At 41.1% G+C, this 22,147-nt stretch overlaps 1 protein-coding gene across 2 annotated transcripts in view; it reads left to right on the forward strand.

Annotated features, from left to right (window-relative positions):
- The window catches only part of oaf (out at first), a 285,677-nt gene that overhangs the window by 162,689 nt on the left and 100,841 nt on the right, over nucleotides 1-22,147 (forward strand). For both annotated transcript variants that reach the window (XM_065229389.1, XM_065229382.1), the window contains exon 2: nucleotides 3,815-3,928. In XM_065229389.1, the coding sequence (XP_065085461.1) occupies nucleotides 3,815-3,928 (114 nt within the window). The remainder of the gene's footprint in view (nucleotides 1-3,814; nucleotides 3,929-22,147) is intronic.

Consider the following 22,147-nt stretch of genomic DNA (forward strand, 5'->3'; position numbering starts at 1 on the left):
TTGCCAAGGTCTTAAAGACGCACCCTAAACCCATTCCGCCACTAAAAGATGAAAATGATGACGATCGGCTCATAATCACCCCTCAGGAGAAAGCAAATGCGATTGGTGAGCATATTGCCAAATCGCACTTGCTTGGCTCCAACATCCAAAGTCCGCTCGAAGTTCAGGTTGAGCAATGCGTACTCAACCTTGATTCCTCCCCTTGTGCCATCCCTCCGGAGGATAGAATCACAGTGGAACAGATTTGCTCAGCGCTGAAATGCACCAAAAACATGAAGGCCCCCGGGTTTGACGGAATATTCAACCTAGTGTTGAAAAATCTCAGCATGAAGGTTCACTCTCTGCTGGCTGCTGTCTTCAACAGATGCTTGGAACTGCACTACTTTCCAAGTATCTGGAAGACAGCGAAAATCATACCTATCCGCAAACCCGGGAAGGACCCAACGCTAGCTTCAAGCTACAGACCAATCAGCCTCCTTTCAGCGCTGAGCAAATTGTTCGAGAAACTCATTCTCAATTGTTTGCTCAAGTTTGTCGAGGAAAATAACATTCTCCTTCCGGAACAGTTTGGGTTCAGAAAGGGGCACTCCACCAATCACCAGCTAGTGCGGGTGATGAATAACATCCGAAGTAACAAAGCTGTATCCAAGTCCACAGCCATGGCATTGTTAGACGTTGAGAAAGCGTTTGATAATGTCTGGCACAATGGGCTTGTATACAAGCTTTGTAACTTCAACTTTCCATTACATCTGGTTAAAATCACCCGTAGCTACCTCCAGCAAAGGTCGTTTAAGGTATCGTTGAATGGTTGTCTTTCCGACACGTTTTCCATCCCAGCAGGAGTCCCGCAAGGCAGTTTGCTGGGACCCTTGCTTTACAGCATTTACACTTCCGACATTCCTCCCCTCGGTGACGGTTGCGTGTTTTTCCTGTTCGCAGATGATACCGCAATAGCCGTCAAAGGAAGGATGCCTCGCGAAATAACGAACAAACTTCAACGATGCCTTAACGCCTTTGCTGATTATGCCACCACGTGGAAAATCAAAATCAATGCTTCCAAAACACAAACAATCATGTTCCTCCATCGACAATCACCCAAACTAAAACCGACTCCCTCTTGTACTGTAATCATGGATGGCACAAGGGTTGAGTGGTCCGCCGAAGTAACCTATCTCGGGATGTTGTTTGACGAAAAGCTCCTATTCCGCTCGCATGTGGAGAAAACCGTAGTCAAGTGTTCCGCCTTGGTTAGGAGTCTGTATCCGCTGATTTGCCGCAGATCCCGCCTCTCAAGGGTGAACAAACTGGCCGTCTACAAACAAATCGTAGCACCTGCGATCCTCTACGCAGCTCCGGTGTGGGAATCATGTGCACAGACTCACAGGAACAAAATTCAGGTAGCTCAGAATAGAGTGCTGAGGATGGTTCTTGATCGTCCTTTCGACACTAGAATAACAAATTTACATGAAGAGGCAGGCATTGCCAAAATAGATTCCAAAATTAACGAAATTAAGACTAAATTTACACAAAAATGTAATTTATCAGAACATGCTTTGATAAGCAATTTGTATATAGTAGGTTAGGTGTATATAGTAGTTGTAGGTTAGTTGTAGTTGTAAATAGTAGTTATAAGTAGTCTCCTTTTTCCAATTCAAATCAAACCAATCCCACCAAGGTGGTCATACTTTAAAATAGGCCTGATAGGACTAGGAACTGTAAATAATAATTAAAATCTCAAATGTACCAAAGTTGAAAAGACGCATCTGTGTCACTTAACAAATTCATACATGTAAACCACACAATCACAAGAAATAAAGATCATTTAAATGGCAAATGACACATTTCATGCAATGTAGCAAATATTGTGTACAAAAGCCCATCTTTGTAAACAACATTGTTTGCAAGTTGCTCGGTTGCGTGAAATGAAATACAAGTCTACGTGAATGAATGTTTACATCACAATTAAAATTCAGAATTTTTATCTGTGTTGCTTTTCAAGACTTTTGGCTCTGTGCACACAGATGAAAATATTTTGATAATTTCAAATTTGTTGATTGATTTGCTGGTTCAATTGATTTGTTTTCCGTACTGAGTACCAATACTACGAATGCCAGAAGGGAGCTCCCACACCTGGACCCTACCTATCGACCCATCAACTCATGAACCGGGGACCAACGGCTTTACTTCCCATCCGAAGGAAGGCGTGATCATAGATGTTAATTCTTAGAACATCCCGGCGGCGCCGACTGGGATTGAACTCAGGCCTTTTGGGGTGAGAGGAAATAACGATTACCCCTACACCACCGGCGCCGCTAATGACGTTTGTATGTATTTGTACGAAATTGTAACTCGTAGGCCGAATTTGGATTCTGGAACAATATATATATATATACAATGTGTGACTCTTTATCGTATCCAACGGTATACATGGAAAGGTTAATACATTTAGAAGTCATTTGCAGGAGAATAACTCAATTCTTACTAAAAATTCGTTCGAAATTATGTGTTAATTTTTATTTTCTGAAAGCTCAATGTGCAATCAATTCTCTACCAGAAATTAATATCAAGTGCTGCTTTTGATCAAATTGGACTGCCAAACGTACATGAGAAATAATCAGTTATGATTAATTATTGGAATTTAAATGTTGCTTTCAATTTTGCCCGCGCGACAAATGCATTCCATTAATATTAAAGCTCGACATAATTAAGCAAACCATCACTCCTCCGAATGCACTCGCCATTAAAAGCTTCACATTCTACAACGATTACGATTCGACGTTCCATAGACATATAATGCACAAGTATAAAATCCAAATAAATCGATTCAATCCAAACTGCAGCATTAAATTCGCAAAGCAGAACATTTTCCAATCCATAATCCCATTTAAAAATCGGATACCCCGTAATCCATTCCATTCCCAACACGACGGACCGAGAATCGTTTATCGAGTTGCAACTGCCGAACATATTGGGGAACAAAAAAATCGAACCCATGACAGCGGAAATGGCGGGAGATTTTTAATTGAAAAATAAATGTAACACTGATTGAAATTGCCACGCTTCTCCCGTCCTCTCTTTCGCTCAAAGTGAACCCATTTGGCAAATCCGGATCCGAAGTCAACCGGCATCAGACGGAGAACGCAAAATCTATTCGTTTTAGGGATCCTTTTTTTTGTCGACGAGAGAATGGCTTAATCGAAAGTAGCAAAGAACTCACTTCCTCTGTCAACGAAAATCCGCATTCGATGGCTAAGAAAAATGGCATCCGGTTTCTGGCGGTATTTTTTCACTGCCACTCCTCGCCCCGCCAATCCATTATTGTTCGGAATCCATTTATCCTTATTTGCACCTGGGATTTCCTCGCCCCCCCCCTCACTTGCCTAATCTTCGGTTGGTGAGTACAAAATACGTGCATCTCTTTTCGTGAGCCTTTTTTCGGGAGTTGGAGTCTGGAAGAAGGACGAGTCGACAAGTTTAACGGAAGATTTATCGAATCGATAGCAGATTGAACAAGCCGGAAAATGGGCTCCGGGCACTCGTGTGGTGGTGGTGGTGGTGGGTTGACTTCGCTGGAAGGCTATTAACGGTGTGCGAAGAGAAATGTGATGAAGTGAATTGTTGGCTTTTTGGAGTTTAGTGGGAGAGGTAAATGATTCTTTTATTCCCTTTGTGACTTCAAGGCTCAGTACGAAAGAATGGATAATGGATTCTCCAGAATAGATTTTGAATTCATTAATTCGAAATGCATCAGTAGAATTTCCCGGAACGTAAATGTATGCTTTAGTTATCTCTATTTCTACTTTTTCTTCGACAGGGAGGAGAGGTAGTGCAGGAGACAATAACGTCCAGCGTGAGTGACGATACGTGTACGCTTGAGTTCCAGCGAAGCGATGGCACGCTGATAACCAAGCTAATCGACTTCAAGAGTGTAAGTATTATGACCTTTTTTTCATCCATCCCTTATACTGGCAACCCATGTCATCTAGCATTTACCTTTCGGACCGGACCGAGACAGATTGATACGATGGTAGTTCGTCCTCATTGGAACCGGCAGGTCAGGTGGAAAAGTGATACCATCGCTTCCCCTGTCGAATGACGATGACGCTTGTTTTTATGATAACAGTAGCTCAAGGGTCTAAAAGCCATTTTACATAATCACTTCGCTACCTCCGGCAGCTCTTTGGTAGCAATCTCCGAAAAACGTCGTAATCAACACAGACTGACAGATTCCGACGGTCGGTGTGTATAGAAAGCGTTCTTCTTCGGGGTAGGAGCAACTTAATGCACATTCACTCACCGCCGGGCCCAGAAGCCTTGTGCGAGTTTATCTCGGAGATGGTAGGTAACTGGCAGAACAGGATCCGGTGTTGTCTGTGAAATTAAATTGAATTTTCATCCTCTTCTGGTCGGACTTAGTGAAAGGGGCGGGGGTGGGAGGCACCGGAAGGATGTCGGATCAGTGTCAGGTGAAATGGAAAAAAGGTTATTTTTGGAGGGATAAACTATAACCGTAGCCGGTTCGGTGTTGAGGTCGACCGTCAGGCAGAGAGGGTTTCAGTTTTTGCAGCTAACTACTTTTCGTGTCTGATACTATTTAATGTACAACGCATTGGATACAGTAGTTTGACTTTGATTCTCGAGATGAGATGTGCCGAGGAGGAGTGAGTGGAAATTTTACGACTACAATTTGGGGATTAACTAGAAGCGTTGGTAGATTGAATTTGATGCTTACTTCATCAGGGTGATCCAACAAGGTAATTCTAGTGCAACAGCAAAACATCCGAATGTATCCACCTATAACGAGATCTGGATTTTCTTATATATTCAAAAGTCCTGCAAAAAGATTAAGACCGTTTTCAAAGGATAATGAGAAATATTTATAATACATATATCATCCGGTTCATTCTCCCCATGATAAAAAAAAATGTTCGATTTTGACAGTAAAAATTGGTATGAAAATCATGACGTTACCGCCAAACCCAGTGTTCGAAACGAGAACTGAACTCGTGGACACTTGCGGGAAAATCGCGACTCCGCCGACCCGGCAATCTTGTGGGCACCAGGAGAAGGCAAACAGACCGAGTCTTTCTTCCACAGAATAGACGTCTTCAACACTTAGTTTTAAGAACGATACGATCTATAGCAAAGTGTGTACGTCCAGATCGGTGACCGGGTGGAGATCAACTGACTACTGTATGTATTCCGATCTCGGCTACTACCGTCTGCTACACTTTCGATCACTACCTACTATCCAGAGAGCCAGAAAAGCTGGTGTTGGTCTGCTATGTATGAATAGGCAGTTATCGCTCAGCTTCTGAGACGTGTAGACGTTTTTTCAACTACGCTTATCAGAGAGTCAGGCATTTTTTACAATTGTCCTTGTGTCGCTGGACCACGTCGCGTGCAGTGTTTCCGCGATGAGGCGAGAAAACACCTCTAGAATTGATTATTCGAATCTCCCTCTGAAGCCATCGTACGAAAAAACCTACGTTTTTTGACGTACGGTACTTGGTCTGAAGAGGGAAGATGTGAAGAGACTACAGTGCCATAGAGGTGAATCATGCGCGTTCGTCAAGGTCGCTGACCTAGCTTTGGCCCAACAAGTGGTCTATGAACACGACGAAAAGCATGAAGTGGAATGCAGTGGAAAAAAAAATACAAGCTCCGTATTACCATGTGGGATCTTCCCGAAGGTGTGTCGGAAGAGAGGATTCTCGAGTTCCTCAGTCGGTATGGCGAAGTGCTTTCAATCCGGAAGCTTATGTTTGGTGAAGGTCACGAGTACGGTAGCGTGCCGCTTGGAATCTGGTCCGTCCGCATGGTGGTAGAACGAAATATCGATTCGTGGGCCACTATCGACGGAGTGAAGGCATACATTGCCTACAAGGGTCAACTGCTGTCGTGCCGTCACTGCCACGAGCTGACACACACGGGTATTTCGTGTGTACAGAATAAAAAGCTGCTGGTCCAGAAGAGCTACGCTAATGTGGCAAAGCAAACGGGACCACAGCAGCAGCTGCGAAAACCATCGAACCCGAATCCGCCACGAAATAAACCAGCTGGCCCGAAGCCTGCTGCGCCACCACCGGTAACCAGCGTTGCCAGTATTCCAGATTTATCTGGATTTTCCAGATTTTTAGTCACCTTCCCAGATAGACAGACAGACCACGTATAATTCCAGATTTTTTAAATATGTTCCAGATTTTCCCAGATTTTTTAAACAACGTTGGACATTATTGAAATTTTAAGGTAATTCTGAAAATAGTTCACAGTTAACTGTAAGGCGAATTCTTTGTGAAATCAAATGAGAATTTCAAGCTTATTCTGAGTAGAATTACATCCAGTTTTGTAGGTTTCGGGATCGTGCGGCGCACCCATCATTTAGGCATATTGTGAGTGCCACGAAGTGAGGGTTCGATTCCCGCTCCAGCCGGTTCAAATTTTGGCAACCTGAAAATGTCCTTACTGGTCTGATAGGTGTGGTGTGTTGTCCGTTGTCTAGTGTTAAATATTCAGTCTGTGCAACCTCTGGTTGAAGACGGTGTCAATTGTCTTGTCAACTCTGCTGAAAATTCCATGGAGATTTTGTCAATAAAGGAAATACAATCCGGAAGAGAAATCATAGAAAATTCTTATGATGAAACTTAAGGGGTATGCTGATATGAATCGTGAGAATAATTTCAATGGAATTCTGTCCAATGTTTCTATGGAGATTAATTTTCATAAAATTTTAAGGGCTATTTCTGGTAGACTTTCAAAACCATTTTGGCAAAGTACTTGAAGGATTTCAGAATAATTCTGACCTTACCTACAAAACAGTTCGAAGGAAATTATCGGATAAGTCTGAGAAGAATGTGACAGTCATTGTGTACCAAGGAAATTGTTAAGAATATTTTAAGAATTTCATAGAGAAAAATGGACACAAAATTGAGTCAATTCTTGCCAGTTTGAGGGAGTTGTGAAATTGGAGAGTGATTTATAAGAGATTACAAGAGGTAATGATTAAAACTCTTAGAATTTTACTGGAAAAGTTTAGATATTTTCAAGATTATTTTAGGGGAATATAGAAAAGAAATATGATTGCATTCGAGGATGATTCAAATTGAACTAAAAATAAAAAAAGGCGAAAAAAATTATTCTTTGGCATAAAATTATTCGTAATGGTCATGCGAAGAGTGGAGTTACCCATAGTTTAGGTAAACTGTGTGTGAGTTCCGCGATGTTAGGCTTTGATTCCCATTTCAGCTCGGTTAATTTTACTTCAAAACAATCAAAAAATAAAAAAAACAATTCTAACCATATTTTCTGCTGTATTTAACTCAATTTTTGAAATGCTGTGTTATGGATATTTGAACTTTTAGGGCACACTGTGTCAATACTTTTCAACTTTTGGATGATTTTAGCAATGCTTACAAGTTATTTGCTTTATATAATTTATTTAAACATGTAATTTATAACCATTCTTGTACTTTAAATAAATTCCAGATGATCATACTGACCTATTTTTACGGGAGATTGGCACAGAACTTTGATTTCAATAGCATTATGTTAAAAAGAGGATTTTTGTGGCATTCCAGATTTTTCCAGATTTTATATTTTACCTGGTCCAGATTTGTCTGAAAATGACCTGGCAACACTGCCGGTAACGTCGGTAACTTTTCCCGAATTGCCACCGTCGACAAGTGAGAACGAACTGTTCGACCAGAAAACTCACACCGGCCTACTCACCACGCCAACAGAGATGGTAGTACTATGCCAGAATGCGAGACCCCAACACACAACAAAACCCCAACCTCCAGCATCGTCGAGAACGCTCACCAAGGTGACCGACATCAGTTCGGATTCGGTGGAGCTGTTCAAAAATCCTGGTGGTGTACCTCCACGCAGTAAATCGAACGGCAATGAGACAGACGAATCAAACACTTCCACGAGCAGCAGGCGAAGTCGAGGGCGACCGATCCTCAAAAAGCCCCGCCGCGATGACGAAGACGACGACATGATTGAGTAATACATTCCATCTAGGCGAGTAAGAGAGGTGACACAGTCGGAAGAAGTGTTAGTTTGTTTACTAAAATGAACCGCCCATTTTGTTATGGCAAGTTTTGCTATAAGAAATGCTCCTCGTGTTTATTAGCGAAATTCACATCAAAGATTGATTTATTGCGTTGGAAATCAGTTTGGCACGGCATTTGTGACCAGCATACACCTTCCGGTCGTATGAAACAGGTCAAAACTGTTCAAATCCGCAGATAAAAATTTTTGTTTTGAATTTCTTTATGGCAAAATAGTGAACTAATCGTGAACATTAACGGCAAAGAACTCACCAACACTGGGAGACCGTGAGTTCCTGCCCACCTGTCTTAAAAACATCTCGGACTTGATCTGCTGGTGGCATATACGGACGACATCAGTGTGTCATCATTGTGTTGACATGAAAAATTATTAGATCTTATCTAATGTCGTTTTCGTTTTTGCTACACTACACCTGTGTAGTGTAAGCAGCAATAAGCACGAGTAATTGACAGCTCATTATCATTTGTTTCTAAACAAAGGTGCAACCGATAGCTACACCGCAAAAACGAAAACGACATAACCTAATAATTTTCCTGGATGCTTTCTTGTACTGGCTGCGTTTGTATTAGATTAGATTATTGATTATGGATAATCTACAACTCTTTTTCAGACACAATTTCTTCAAAATCAGCTGTATTTGAGTTATAGTTTTTTTTAATCTATATGTATAATACATACACATACGCCCATTTGAAAGATTAGTGTTCAGTTGAAATTATCTCTGGATATTGGCATTTTCTAGAAGAGGTTTGGTTTGGTGTTGCCTCCTATGGAATAATATTGACAGGACCTGAACTAGCCTAATTCCGATTCCATTAGCAATGGAAATAGTTTAAAGGCTGTTTTTGAACTTCCCTTATCAGTGTCTATTTAGATTCTGGTTGTTTATGTCGATAAACTGTTTTCTAAATGATGGAGCTTTAAATATTTGCCTACATTCTGGTAGGTGCCTACTCTAAAATGCTAACCACTCATCATTCGCACCTGACTGCGATAATATTATTCCAATTATTCCAATCATCACAGTCCACCTCATCTAGCCAACAGCTGTTCAGTTCCGTTCCCTGCAGTCACATACCCATCGCATTTTATCTCCCATACCCACCCACTCCACCCACTCGTCCCGAGAAAGCATCCTAAATATCGGCAGCTCATGTTTGTGCACCACCGGAAAATGTTTTCACAGCAAACAGTTCCAACCGGTGACTGTTCTATCACAGAAAGATTCCCGGATGAGAACGTGTTGTGCAATTCGATAAAAGTCATCACCAGGTACAGACACAGATCTGGTATCATGGGGAGTGTGTGTGGGGGAGTATTGATCATGAACAAGTAGACGACTTTCATGCTTTTGCTACACTGCAATAGCAGGAAGAGCAAGCGGATGTGATTCTTTTTCACTTAGTCAGGACTTACAAATTTCCTCCGTTCGTCAGAAAATATTATCTTAGTAGCAGCTATGTGCTCGTCGCAAACCGATTTCCGCATCCGAGCATCGATAGCGAGATGAACGAACGAACGAACGGATGAATCACTGATCAATCGATTTCATCCGAAACGGTGTCGGCGTGAGAGGAAGCAGAAGCATGAACTCTCATTTTTAAATATTGTTTCTGCAAACAAGTGGGAAACACGTGGAAAAATATCTGCTATCGGGGAACCTGACACCGTTGCACAAATGGGAATCGGGAATCGAGAAGCGGGCTCTGTGTTTCGGAAGGATTCGCATCATCGGCGTCGTCGAGTAGAGTCACAAGTGAGTGTATAATTTGCAATCCCGCATCGAAATGTTTGCGGCGATATTGGTTGAGTAAACAGTGCATGGGTGCACTGCAAGTACGTGCTGAAATAAATAGAAAAGGTCAGCTGAGACGCTGAGTATAGTCGTCACGCATGAACTAGCGGATTTTGTTAAGAAGATCACCATTGTAAAAAATGGGCTATCTCAAGCTTTATTAAAATATCTTATGCTTTAATGTTGTAATCGAATCGCTTTGTCCCAACCATTACGCAACTTCTGCTGATGACTCCCTCCCATAACGAAGTCCTACATGTTATCATAATTAAGAAAGAAAATTTCCTCCAAAAGGTCTCCATTTCCGAAATAACCCATTTCACCCTTCATTAACGTTCTGCGAAAATTCCGACATCAACCAACTCGTTCCTTTTTGCATCATGCATCGACCAACCAACATGAACATCGAAAAAAGCGACATCGTACCAAAGTGAATGTGTTTCTTTCCGTTACCATTCCCATAACCTTCCCGCCTGCCAGTAGTGATTGTCCAGAGTTGCAAACTTCAAATAGTCCTATTTTTATAGCCTCTCCAGCCAGGACTCGCTTTCCCTATTAGTTGAGCAGAGTGCAACATACGAACGAAATGAGCAGCAAATGGCAGCAGCAACTGTGGGAGGAAACGTTAAAAATAATGTGCGATGTGTTTTCCTTCTACCATTCCTGCAACGCGGGTGCTCGTCGTCGAGCATCATTATGATCATGGGAACTCCGACACCGGCATGCATGTAACCGAAAAAAAAAATCGCCTGGAACGTTCTCGTGAAATTTAATAACTGAAAGTGGATGATGGTCGTGTGGATTTTCCTTCCAAATTGGGACCTGCCATACGATATATTGTGGTTCATGGTGATGAACAAGTTTTGATCTGGTTTCTACTGATAATGAAATGAGAAATGAACCACAGTTAAAAATAGCTGATGGTCGAGCTTTCATCGAAACAAAGAAACATGTTAAATAATTACACACAAAAATCACCGCAATCAACCAAAATGAGCCCATGAAATATTAATGCATCGCCGGTGAAAGCAAAACAAACTATGGCCTGAAGGCTTCACGCATTCTGACCACAGCGCACAGGTTGCACCGTACCACCAGACCCCAATGCCTCGATTCTATTGTTTATTGCTTGAGCACACGCGAGGGATGTAATTCTGCGTGAAATAATCGTTTCTGTTTTATGAGCACCTACGTACGTACTGGCGTAAACATGATGTAATATTTTGCTTTATAGAATCAAACACCACGAGTCCACTTGAACTTTTGCCGGCTCGTCATCTGAATGTTGAGTAATATGAAGTGGAAGTGGATATTTGTTTTATGCCACTTTTAAGAAACAAATTTACAGAGCAACTGTGCGAGATTAATGCCAATTGACTGATTGATGTTTTCTGTACATCCGTAACGCATCACCATGTGAGTCTACCAATGTATAGTCGCTAGATTTATAGTCTGGTGGATGTAGAATTTCGATCTATCAAAAAGCGGAACCAATTCATTATATTGTAGACCAACAATTGAAAAGCCACTATCAACTTTCATAAACAAAACGTCGGTTATTCTTTCCTCGCCAATCGAACACAAATTACCAGCATCATCAGATAGAGGAAACTTTCCTTAACCCAAGGATGGTGTTAGTTTGCGTAGGCGAGCCTTGAGTCACGAGAAAAGGGTTTGAATTAGCTCCTGAAGCAAGCGAAAAAAAAAACTTCCAGAAACAGAAACTCTTTTGCATAAAGTTCTAAGAAACCCGGAAAAACATCCGGTGAGCTACCAAGAAAAATATTGAGGAGGGGGGGGGGGGTAAAATTTCAATAAGCTTTCGAAAAAAAGTAGTGACATACAGAGGAAGCTATAAAGGTTTCGGAAATCGGAAGAAAATTCTAGGAGGAGCCATTTCCAGGGAAAGTTAGAAGAAGCCGGGAAAACAGATAGAAGTTGGAAAAAATCTCCGGATGAAGCTCATGGAGAAACGTCTGGAGGATTCGATAAATACGTCCGGTTGAAGTTTGAAGTAACTTACTGGAGAAGACGGAAAAAACATCCTGAGAATCTTCTGAAAAACGTTCGAAGCATCTTCTGGCAGAAGACAGAGACTTTTCGGAACAGTCGATTTAAATGGTGCAGTAGTGTGAAGAATGCCCTTCGGATATTTGTGCGTGGTGTTTGACGGAGTTGACCAATGATACCAGGAATGTAAAATATTTTTTCTATCTTAATTTAGATTTTATTCGGAGTTTCTATCGCAGTACATCATTTTTGCTCAGCACAATAAAAAAACCATAAAAATCAACAATATCCAATGCTTAAAACACGCAGTGCCGTCAATTTTTCAACCTTCCTTTCGCAAATATAAAAAAAATTAACAACGCCATTGACGTCAACATTGATTCCGACATCACTGCCGGTCAGATTGATGCGATCCCTCTGTCCTTTTTATTCCACGATTGCTACTGTCAAATCAACCAATCACACTAATCTAATCTAATCTAATCTAACACCAACACAGCCAGTTCTTGAAGGCATCATGGAAAATGATACATATATACCTACATCATTTTTCTTTTCATTTTCATCAAAGATGCGTCACACATATCAAAACGGCCTACTGTGCAGCCTTTAAGGGGCAAGATGATTCAGAAAACATCGGGCCTGTTTAAATCGAAGATTCAAACACGATGCTTCAGAATCCAATAAATGGATGAAACGTGGACATATCGTACTGTACGTTCCTATTTTGGTAGTTATAAGATTGGTTGGTCGTTGGAAACATCATAGCTAGAAAGGTAAAGTGATGCTCCATTTTCTTCTGACGGATGCCCCGGATGACGGATGAGCACTAACTCTTGTCCTAGCCTTTTATGACTTATGGCTATAGCGCCATTACTCGCTTTCTGAAAAGAGAAGAGGGAAAGGAAAAGAAGAAGGACAAAGGGAAAAGGATTATGTGAAAGCTATGAACATAAACAATATTTTTGATTTGAAATATACAATATAAAAATGCATAATGGCGCTGTGATCACTACCCGAGTCTTGTCACTAAAGGGTGATACGGTCAAAATTTGTAGAATGTTGCTCCTATTTTGATTTTGGAATTCACTCTTCAGTTGTCAAAATGCCGTCCAAGCAAGAAGAGCAGCGTATCAATATTTTGCTCGCGCATCGCGAAAATCCGAGCTACTCGCACGCAAAGTTGGCAAAATCGCTAAAAGTTGCCAAATCAACCGTTACAAATGTAATTAAAGTGTTTGGGGAACGTTTGTCGACAGCCAGGAAGTCTGGATCGGGGGGAAATCGAAAACCGGAAGCCGCTGAGACGACAAAGAGAGTTTCCGGTAGTTTCAAGCGAAACCCTAACCTCTCTCTCCGAGATGCCGCAAATAAGCTGGGTGTATCGTCTACAACCGTGCATCGAGCCAAAAAACGAGCCGGACTATCGACTTACAAGAAGGTAGTGACTCCAAATCGCGATGATAAACAAAATACGACGGCCAAAGCGCGATCCCGGAGGCTGTACACGACGATGCTGACGAAGTTTGACTGCGTGGTAATGGACGACGAAACCTACGTCAAAGCCGACAAGCACTTCCGGGACAGGAGTTTTATACGGCAGAAGGAAGGGGAAAGGTAGCAGATGTTTTCAAGCACATGAAACTGTCAAAGTTCGCAAAGAAATATCTGGTTTGGCAAGCCATCTGTACCTGTGGCTTGAAAAGCAGCATTTTCATAGCTTCCGGGACTGTCAACCAAGAAATTTACGTGAAAGAGTGTTTGAATAAACGTCTGCTGCCTTTCCTGAAGAAACACGGTTGTTCCGTACTGTTTTGGCCGGATTTGGCATCTTGCCATTACGGTAAAAAGGCCATGGAGTGGTACGCCGCCAACAACGTGCAGGTGGTTCCCAAGGACAAGAACCCTCCCAACACGCCAGAGCTCCGCCCAATTGAGAAATACTGGGCTATTGTCAAGCGGAACCTAAAGAAGACCAAAAAAACTGCTAAGGGCGAGCAGCAGTTCAAGGCAAACTGGCTTTCTGCGGCGAAGAAGGTGGACAAGGTGGCTGTACAAAATCTGATGGCAGGGGTCAAGCGTAAGGCCCGGCAATTCGGATTTGGAAAAGCGGAAGCCTAACTGAATATTTTTCCTGAATTTTATACTAATTGAACTTGAAAAAGAAATTTAATTTGATTTTTTAAATAAACGATTTCACCGATTTACACGCGTTTTCCCTTGACCAAATTTTGACCGTATCACCCTTTATTATTAAATCATGAAAAGTAACAAGGACTAAAATGTGATCCTTTGATTACTGGAAAATCCTGATTCCCTAGTTTGAAGTTGTCACGACTAGGGTTCGGTGGTAGATCTTATACCAGTAACGCACCACAAAAAGGTGAACTCCCAACGTTACTGGCTTGCAAAGATAAAAAATTTACTTAATGGAACGAGCTCACCAAGTTTAGCCAATTAAACCTGAAGGCTGCCTGACATGTGTTGATGTAGAAGTCCAAATTGTAGACGAAGCTTGACGAAGATCAACATGAACTAGTCCGGAATGTCTTCCTTCGATTTGAGATAAACAAATGTTTGGATGTATGTAGTCGATTTTTGATGAGCATTGGCAAGCCTTTTCGTGGCCAATAGTCAGGTTCAACGCTGCGACTCAACGAATGATGGAACTAATGATGGGACGAATGATGGGACGCCTCGTGGAGGTTCTACTTGGCTTCGGAACAATAAAATGGACATAGAATGAGGAACTAGAAATTGTCTCCTGGGCCTCATTAGCCAGATCAGCAACCGATTATTGATAAAAAAAAACTCCACCGGAAAAACAAACGTCAGATTCGAACACACGCACAGCCTACTACTTGAGTGAGGCAATAATCATTCGATTCGAGGATGACGTTTTGGTTCAGTGTGATTGGTTGATTTGAAAATTCCTGTCAAATCAACCAATCACACTGAACCAAAACATCATCCTGGAATCGAATGATTGTTGCCTCACTCAAGCCCTATAACTATTATCAGATGATTTTGAGAGGATCTTCATTCGATTTATCATCTGTTGGAATATGAACAAATCAAATCAGTGCTAACATTTGAAAACGGCGCAAAAGCCATTTGTAAACAAATGGTTTGTGGGCCCTTTACTCGCTACCCGAAGAACGCCCACGCAAACCAACAGCATCGTCAGGAAGGGGAAAATTTCCACCACCCGATGTTGCTGTTGTGTCGCGTGGGTGTACTTCAAGTAGTGAGTAAAGGGCCCACAAACCATTTGTTTACAAATGGCTTTTGTGCCGTTTTCAAATGTTAGCACTGAAATGACAATCATCCATATAATTAATGTTTTTAGATCGATTTGCGAAAACCAAAGAAGACATTAATCAAACATAAAATCATAGGATAATCGTATTATTTTCAACTAATTATTTAATTGAAATTATACGGTTGATGTTCAGATGAAAATCAGGTGCACAACATTAAGTCATTTTACAATTTATTTATGATTATATTATTTACAAGTTGTGCTTTAAACTGAGCTAGCGGGTCCTTGAGAAACGAATGATGATGGCGAGGTAGAGCCAATTGAAAGGTATCCTGCGTTGATATGGGGCCTGGGAAATAATTGGAAAACTTCAATAGTCTCATCGTGCAAGTGCATCTGGAAGGAAACTTATCTTGTGGCCTCGTTAGTAAAATTGGTCAACCACGACGTTCTGGATGATCCAGTAGCGCTGACCGTTTCGAATGCTGACATTCTTGAACAATAAAAGCATGTGTGTGAGCAAAATGATACGTATACTTACATCTGAGCATTTCAATTCTCTTAAGACCTTTGAAAATATATAACTCATGTTTTCCCATAACGTGTGTTGCCATTTTTTTTCGGTTATAAAAGATTTTATAATTGAAATCAAATGATTTTAGTTATGGGACTATCTCAAATGAAATTCCATTCGTTTCCATACTGAATGTTTTTCATTATATCTAACATATAATGAAATACATACAAAAACATATCAATATTTATTCACCGATCAAAATAGCATCACATGTTCCCGAATAGAAAATCATCCGACTGATTTTGTCATACGCTTTTCAGAAACATTGAAATTGGATGCAACTGAATGAATGATGTTTCATTCTATAAATGGAGGGTGATTTGGTTCAGTGCAGAAAAGGGCTCAGATTTGACAGCAAATTAATCATTTTGTTTGACCATTTTCCACAGAGATGGCGCGTTCTGCTGGTAGAAAGTGATAAAAATCCCCATATATAAATTGAGAGAAGTGGGAATAATTCGCTTTCGGTGCATATTCAGGTCAAACAAAGTGAACGACAACCTAAATATTTGTCGCTCAGTTTTTTCCCGGAAATTATTGTTAAACAAGCTACAATTAAATAAAAATGATTTTTCCCCATACAGTTTTACCTGATTTACTACCAGCTCCCAGAGAGCCAAAAAATTCCAATTTGAGAGAGAAAATTTGCTCTCACGACCTCAATCTCTCAACATGCCATGTATTTGGTTGACACTCGATTTGTGATTTCCCTTTCACAGATTACAAAATAGAGTACCTGACACTACAAAACATGTCTGGTACCTCTATATATGCATTTGCTTTAACATTTGAAGTCCCTCCTTTTTTTACATATTCTTACATATTTACACCACCGGCCACAATTTTTTCGAATATGGCTTGCAAAAAGTGCCAAAAGCGTGGTTTCTGTGGTGAAATTTTTAACGGCATCTGCGCCAAGGTTGAGTTGGAGCTCTCAACCAGCTAGGAATTCATGAGAAAAACGTTTTTTGGATGTGCGACCACTCTGCTGAGCTGTTCAAGACTATTCCACGTTGAACTTCATGTCGTTCAAGATTGCTGTAAAGGAGGATTTACGTGATTTCACGAATTTGAAGATTCACGAACACTGAAAGTCACCAAATTATACAATCCTGCCCCTATGGAGTGATGACGATATCTTGGCCTAACATACTTTCAGCACCCGAGATGCACTGTAGAAAGCCTGATGGAAGCTCCCCATAACCCCAATCCAATCCTGCGTAATGCCACCTTCGTTTATCATAATCGTCTCGGCTCTGAGGTTGGCGGTGAAAGGGAGTCTTCCACACAGCAAAAAATAAATTTTAATATTAGATCCAAAAGGGTGCACTTCAATCATGTCGAAAATTTCATGTAATTTTTATGGACACAAAAATAAACAAATGCAGTAAAAGCAGCGAAATGTCAGCTCATGCGCTGTATTAACGATAATTTTGTATTTTATTGGCAAGTAATATTACACCATATTTTTGACACGGTACATCCACTTTGATGTGATATCAAAATTATTATTTTTGCTGTGCACCACGCTTGCTCAGGCAAGGATCTCAATTATTCGTGTTCGCCGTGGTGTGATGAGTTTTCTCGCATCCAGGTACTCCCGACTCTCTCAAGGCTAAACGATTCGTTATCCTCGAATGGTCCATCTGCTCATCCGGAACACACCGTAGATGTTTCCACGATCTCCAAGAATAATGCTGCACCAGGACCTACCGTGGAAAACATTTTGGGAGTCCCCAGCTCCTCTAGCTCAGTCGCGCCTATTGTTTCCTGCGTTCTTTCAAGTCATCCTGGCCCTGAGTCTAGATGTGGGCTAAGGGTCTCCCAGCTTGCTACATCAGGCAAGTACTACTGTAATTGTGAGTTTTCGGAGCCTGATGCTGATCTGAATTTCAGTGCCAACAAAACTACATCTGCCAGTTTGTTTCCCGGAGCCTCCTCTGCTAGCTTGATACCGGGACGCACTCTTGTCGCTCGCCTTGAGGAAGCACCTTTTTCACTCTCCGCATTTGAACCCTTCCCTCCAGCGACCAGCAGACTTGCCGGTCCTGCGCATGAATCGAGAAAAAGGGTTTTCTGAAATGTTTTGCCCGACAACGGACCTACTTACACACCTACTGCTTCTAGACCACCACCATCACCACCGAGACGCATACTCCAGCCAGCGCTCAGCATAGTCGTCTTGGCCCTGAGTGTAGCTGAAGATCGGGGGTTTTCCAACCAGTTATTACTGGCATGTATATTGACGATTCAGACTCTCCTTTGCCTGATACCGCTTCAACTTCTAGCTGTGTTTCCGGTTCTGAGGCTTCCGCATTAGCTATATCATGTCCATGCATCCATCCTGCCAACTGCCAGCATAACTACCAGAACGTCAGTGGAATCAACAAAGCTACCTCGGATCTTTGCAAAGACATCATCGTTCTCACGGAGACATGGTTGGATTCACGCACGCTCTCTCGTCAGGTGTTCGGTGACGATTACGAAGTTTTCCGTTGCGATAGGAATGCTGATAATAGCCGAAAAGTTAAAGGTGAACCGATCGCTATCTTACTGTTGTCATTGGTTGTCACCAGTCCCGTATGTTCGCTGCCACGTCTGGCATACCGCAGTGTAGTCACCTGGGACCGCTGATTTTCCTGATTTACTTCACCGACGTGAATTTGGTAATTAAGGGACCATTGGAGGCGAACCAGCCCTAGGCTGAAAGCCTCCCTAATAAAGATAAATAATAATAATAATTAAGGGACCACGATTATCTTCGGCAGATGACCTTAAACTCTTCTTTCGAATTCACTCAATTGAAGACTGTTATTATTATTATTATTATTATTATTATTATTATTATTATTATTATTATTATTATTATTATTATTATTATTATTATTATTATTTATTAGTGACACTTTATCACTTCTGTGACATTCGTGTCTCTTTTTTATGACAGATTGAATTATCTTACGAACTAAATTTGTTTGAATAAATTAGCATCTTTCAAAAATTTAATTACTGCTTTTTCTTTGCTGGAGGTGTTTGAAGAACATTTGTTATTGTCCCATCGATTCCACAGTTTTGCCTAAATTCAGCAAATCCTCTGCAATCCACAAGTATATGATGCACAGTAAGTCGAGTTCCACAAAAACAGCACATTGGTGGAGATTTGTTTTCCAACACGTGAGAGTGAGTCAGCCGAGTGTGCCCGATGCGTAATCTGGTAAGAGCTCGCTGCTCAGATGATTTTTTTCTGTCAACAAATTTGCCTGCAGTCGGTTTGATTTGGCGTAGGTGTGCCCAGGTTTGTCTCCACACATTTTCCCAAACACACCAAATGCTTTGTTTAATAAACCGCACAGCATCCTGGGGTGGAATTGGCATGTTTGGTGGAATTCCCTTCCGCCCTTGATTTGCCAGTTTGTCAGCTTCCTCATTTCCCAGAACTCCTGCGTGACCGGGAATCCAACAAAACACAATTTTAGTTCCAATAACTTCGCGTTCAATTGCTTGGATCCAAGGATGAGTTTATTTCCCATTTTGAAGAGCGTCTAGACAGCTGGTCGAGTCGGTAAATATGATTGTTGGTTCGTCTTTGCTAATTTCTGACACAGCAGCTTTGAGCGCAAAAGCCTCTGCAGAAAATATACTGCAGTTTCCTGGCAAACTGAAGGCAGTTCTTTTGGTATCTGTAACGATTCCCGCACCAGTCTTCTCATTGTCCTTAGATCCGTCGGTGAATACTTTCCTGTGTGTTGAGTATTTATTTGTTACAAGCTCAACAAACATTGGCACAACAACTTGACTTGCAGTGCCTGCTTTTACTTTCTCCCTCAAGTCGTTACTTATAGATGGTGATGGAGTATACCACTCTCTATTGGTTAGTCTTAGAACACTACAGATGTTCGGCATGGAGACTCCTGTTACTGCTAGAAACAGATCAGATGCTCGCTTAACCACTGGTTAGGTCGGCTACTGATTTGTTTTTTTTTTCCACAAGTCGTATTGCTAGTTGTGATAGGCGCTGGATTAGTATTAGACGAAATGGCAGACACCCCGCTTCAGCCATAATGGAGGTAATTGGACTAGTTCTGAACGTGCCAGAAGCTTGTCGTATCACCTCATTATATGTTGGGGTTAGAGTACGTTCCATAGCTTCGATGTTGATGCTGGTGAAACCTAGGCCGTACAGTAGCTTGGAAGTCACGAGAGCTGAACCAATGGTAAGGAGAGTTGAACGGTTGCTTCTCACTAGACGACGTCCCAAAACTCGAAGTATGTTTAATCGCTGCACACAGCTACGTTTTGGTTTGTGCAAAGTGCTGAAGAAGATTAATTTTCGCATCTATCAACACACCAAGAATTCGCATCTTGAAGATTGTTGCTTCCTTCAACGTTAGCTGAAAGATTTTGCTGATTTGTATATTCTGAATCATATGGCGGTTAACCCGTCCAAATGCTCGATTATCTCTTTTTCGCGCAAGAAAGAGACTATTATGTTAAAATATGTTTTGATATGCACTGAAATTGAACGCATCAGCCAAATTAAGGACCTAGGTAGGTTTAATTCTGGATACACAACTCTCTTTCAAGTAGCACATCTCGTATGCCGTCTACAAAGCTTCCAGAATTGTAGGGTTTATCTTCAGGATTGCCAAAGACATCACGGATATCTACTGCCTTAAATCGTTGTACTGCTCCATATTAGAATACTGCTCGGTTGTCTGGACTCATCATTACAACGGTGTCGAAAGAGTTGAGTCTGTTCAGCGACGGTTCCTGATATTGCGCTACGTAAACTGCCGTGGACGGATCCCTTCCGATTGCCTAGCTACGAAAGTCGTTAGCAACTGATCCATCTGGAGTTACTGTCGGTCCGAAAAAATGCAGCAAGGACATTGCTAATTGCGGATATTTTGCAAGGACGCACCGATTGCCTTGTTATCTTTGAGCAAGTTGACTCAATGTTCAACCCAAAGCCCTACGGAATAATTCAATGCTGCGCCTGCCCATACAGCGAACTAATTATAGCATGTTCAGCGCAATCTGTGGTTTACAGAGACTCTTCAATAGCGTGACTTTGACTTTGAACTGACTCGCCAGCTGCTTCGCCGGAGGTTTCGATCGGTTTTTTTTTTCTAGATCAGGTTAGTTTGTCTAGTAATGTTCTTTTTTAACGAGATGACTACCTATGTATTGATGTTTAGTTTTAGTACTTTTCACGTTTAGTTTAGGTTACATCATTGGGGCCAATAACGCCTGTTGATGTTTAGTCATAAATAAATATGCAATTAGTGTGGTTTACCTAATTTGGTCCAACTTCGAGTTGTTGGCCTTGGACAAAGATGGTCAAAACCATGAATAACTCCTAAAATATAAAATATATAAATATATAAATATACAAAATTGCGTATCATTATGATACAAACAAGTTTGAAAAATGTGTCGAGGACGGAAAATTACTTCCAGAAAAGTTATTGAAAAAACATTGATTAAAAAATATTAAAAAAAAATTAAAGGGTTGTGTCCTAGACACGACCGCAGTATGACGTAGAACTACGCAAAATTGATGTATGTCATGCATTTTTGATTATTATACTTTATCTTAAATTTTTAAAGAATTTCAATGTTTCGGTTATGGTTCAAAACTCGTGACAATTCATGTTAGCATAATCAGACCACCGTTCATCTTACGCATGAGATAATGTATTTAAATTTAATGTTATAGTTAAGAATAGACAAAATGTCCCCTATATAACTACCATGGGCTGATCAATGTTGAGTTATTTTGCTGTTATCAATGTACACCAAATTTGACATCGAAATCGACTACAATAGGAACTGACACTATTTCGTAAACACATTTTTTGTTGATTTGCACCTCAGTATAGTACACAAAAACGCCATACACGTTGTGGAATAAAACAATTGCCAAAAAATACATTAAGTTTTTTTCATTAGTTCCATCATTAGTTTCTGAAGCAAAGAAGAAAGTTAAGACTGCATTTTGTGATAACGCAGCAGGCAGTTGTTTTACCTGTCAGAAGACGGTACTTTAAATATTGAACAAAATGTTGGTTCATATGTCAACGAAGTAGGGGAGGAAGGGGTATAACGATCATACGGAGTTTAAGCACCTCTTTGTTCTCCAATTTGGAAGATAACCCTATCATAAAATTACTATGCATCATCATTATGTACTTTACAGCGTGTTCGTAGAATGATTGCAAAATAGAATAGACTTTTCTCAAATTAAACGTTGCATAACTAACATTTCCTCGTTTCGTATTAGGGGCTGTTCATTAACTACGTAGACAATTTTTTGGGATTCTTGCCCCTTCATCCCCCTCCCCTCGTAGTTAATGAACAGCCCCTTAGTTGAACGGGACCCAAGTCACCTTTGACAACTGACTTGCTCCTGCTTACTGCAGGACCAAGC

The sequence above is a fragment of the Ochlerotatus camptorhynchus genome, unplaced genomic scaffold (genome assembly GCF_037179485.1).
Source record: "Ochlerotatus camptorhynchus isolate MF236.1 unplaced genomic scaffold, CSIRO-AGI_Acam_v1.1 ptg000024l, whole genome shotgun sequence".
Taxonomy (NCBI): domain Eukaryota; kingdom Metazoa; phylum Arthropoda; class Insecta; order Diptera; family Culicidae; genus Ochlerotatus; species Ochlerotatus camptorhynchus.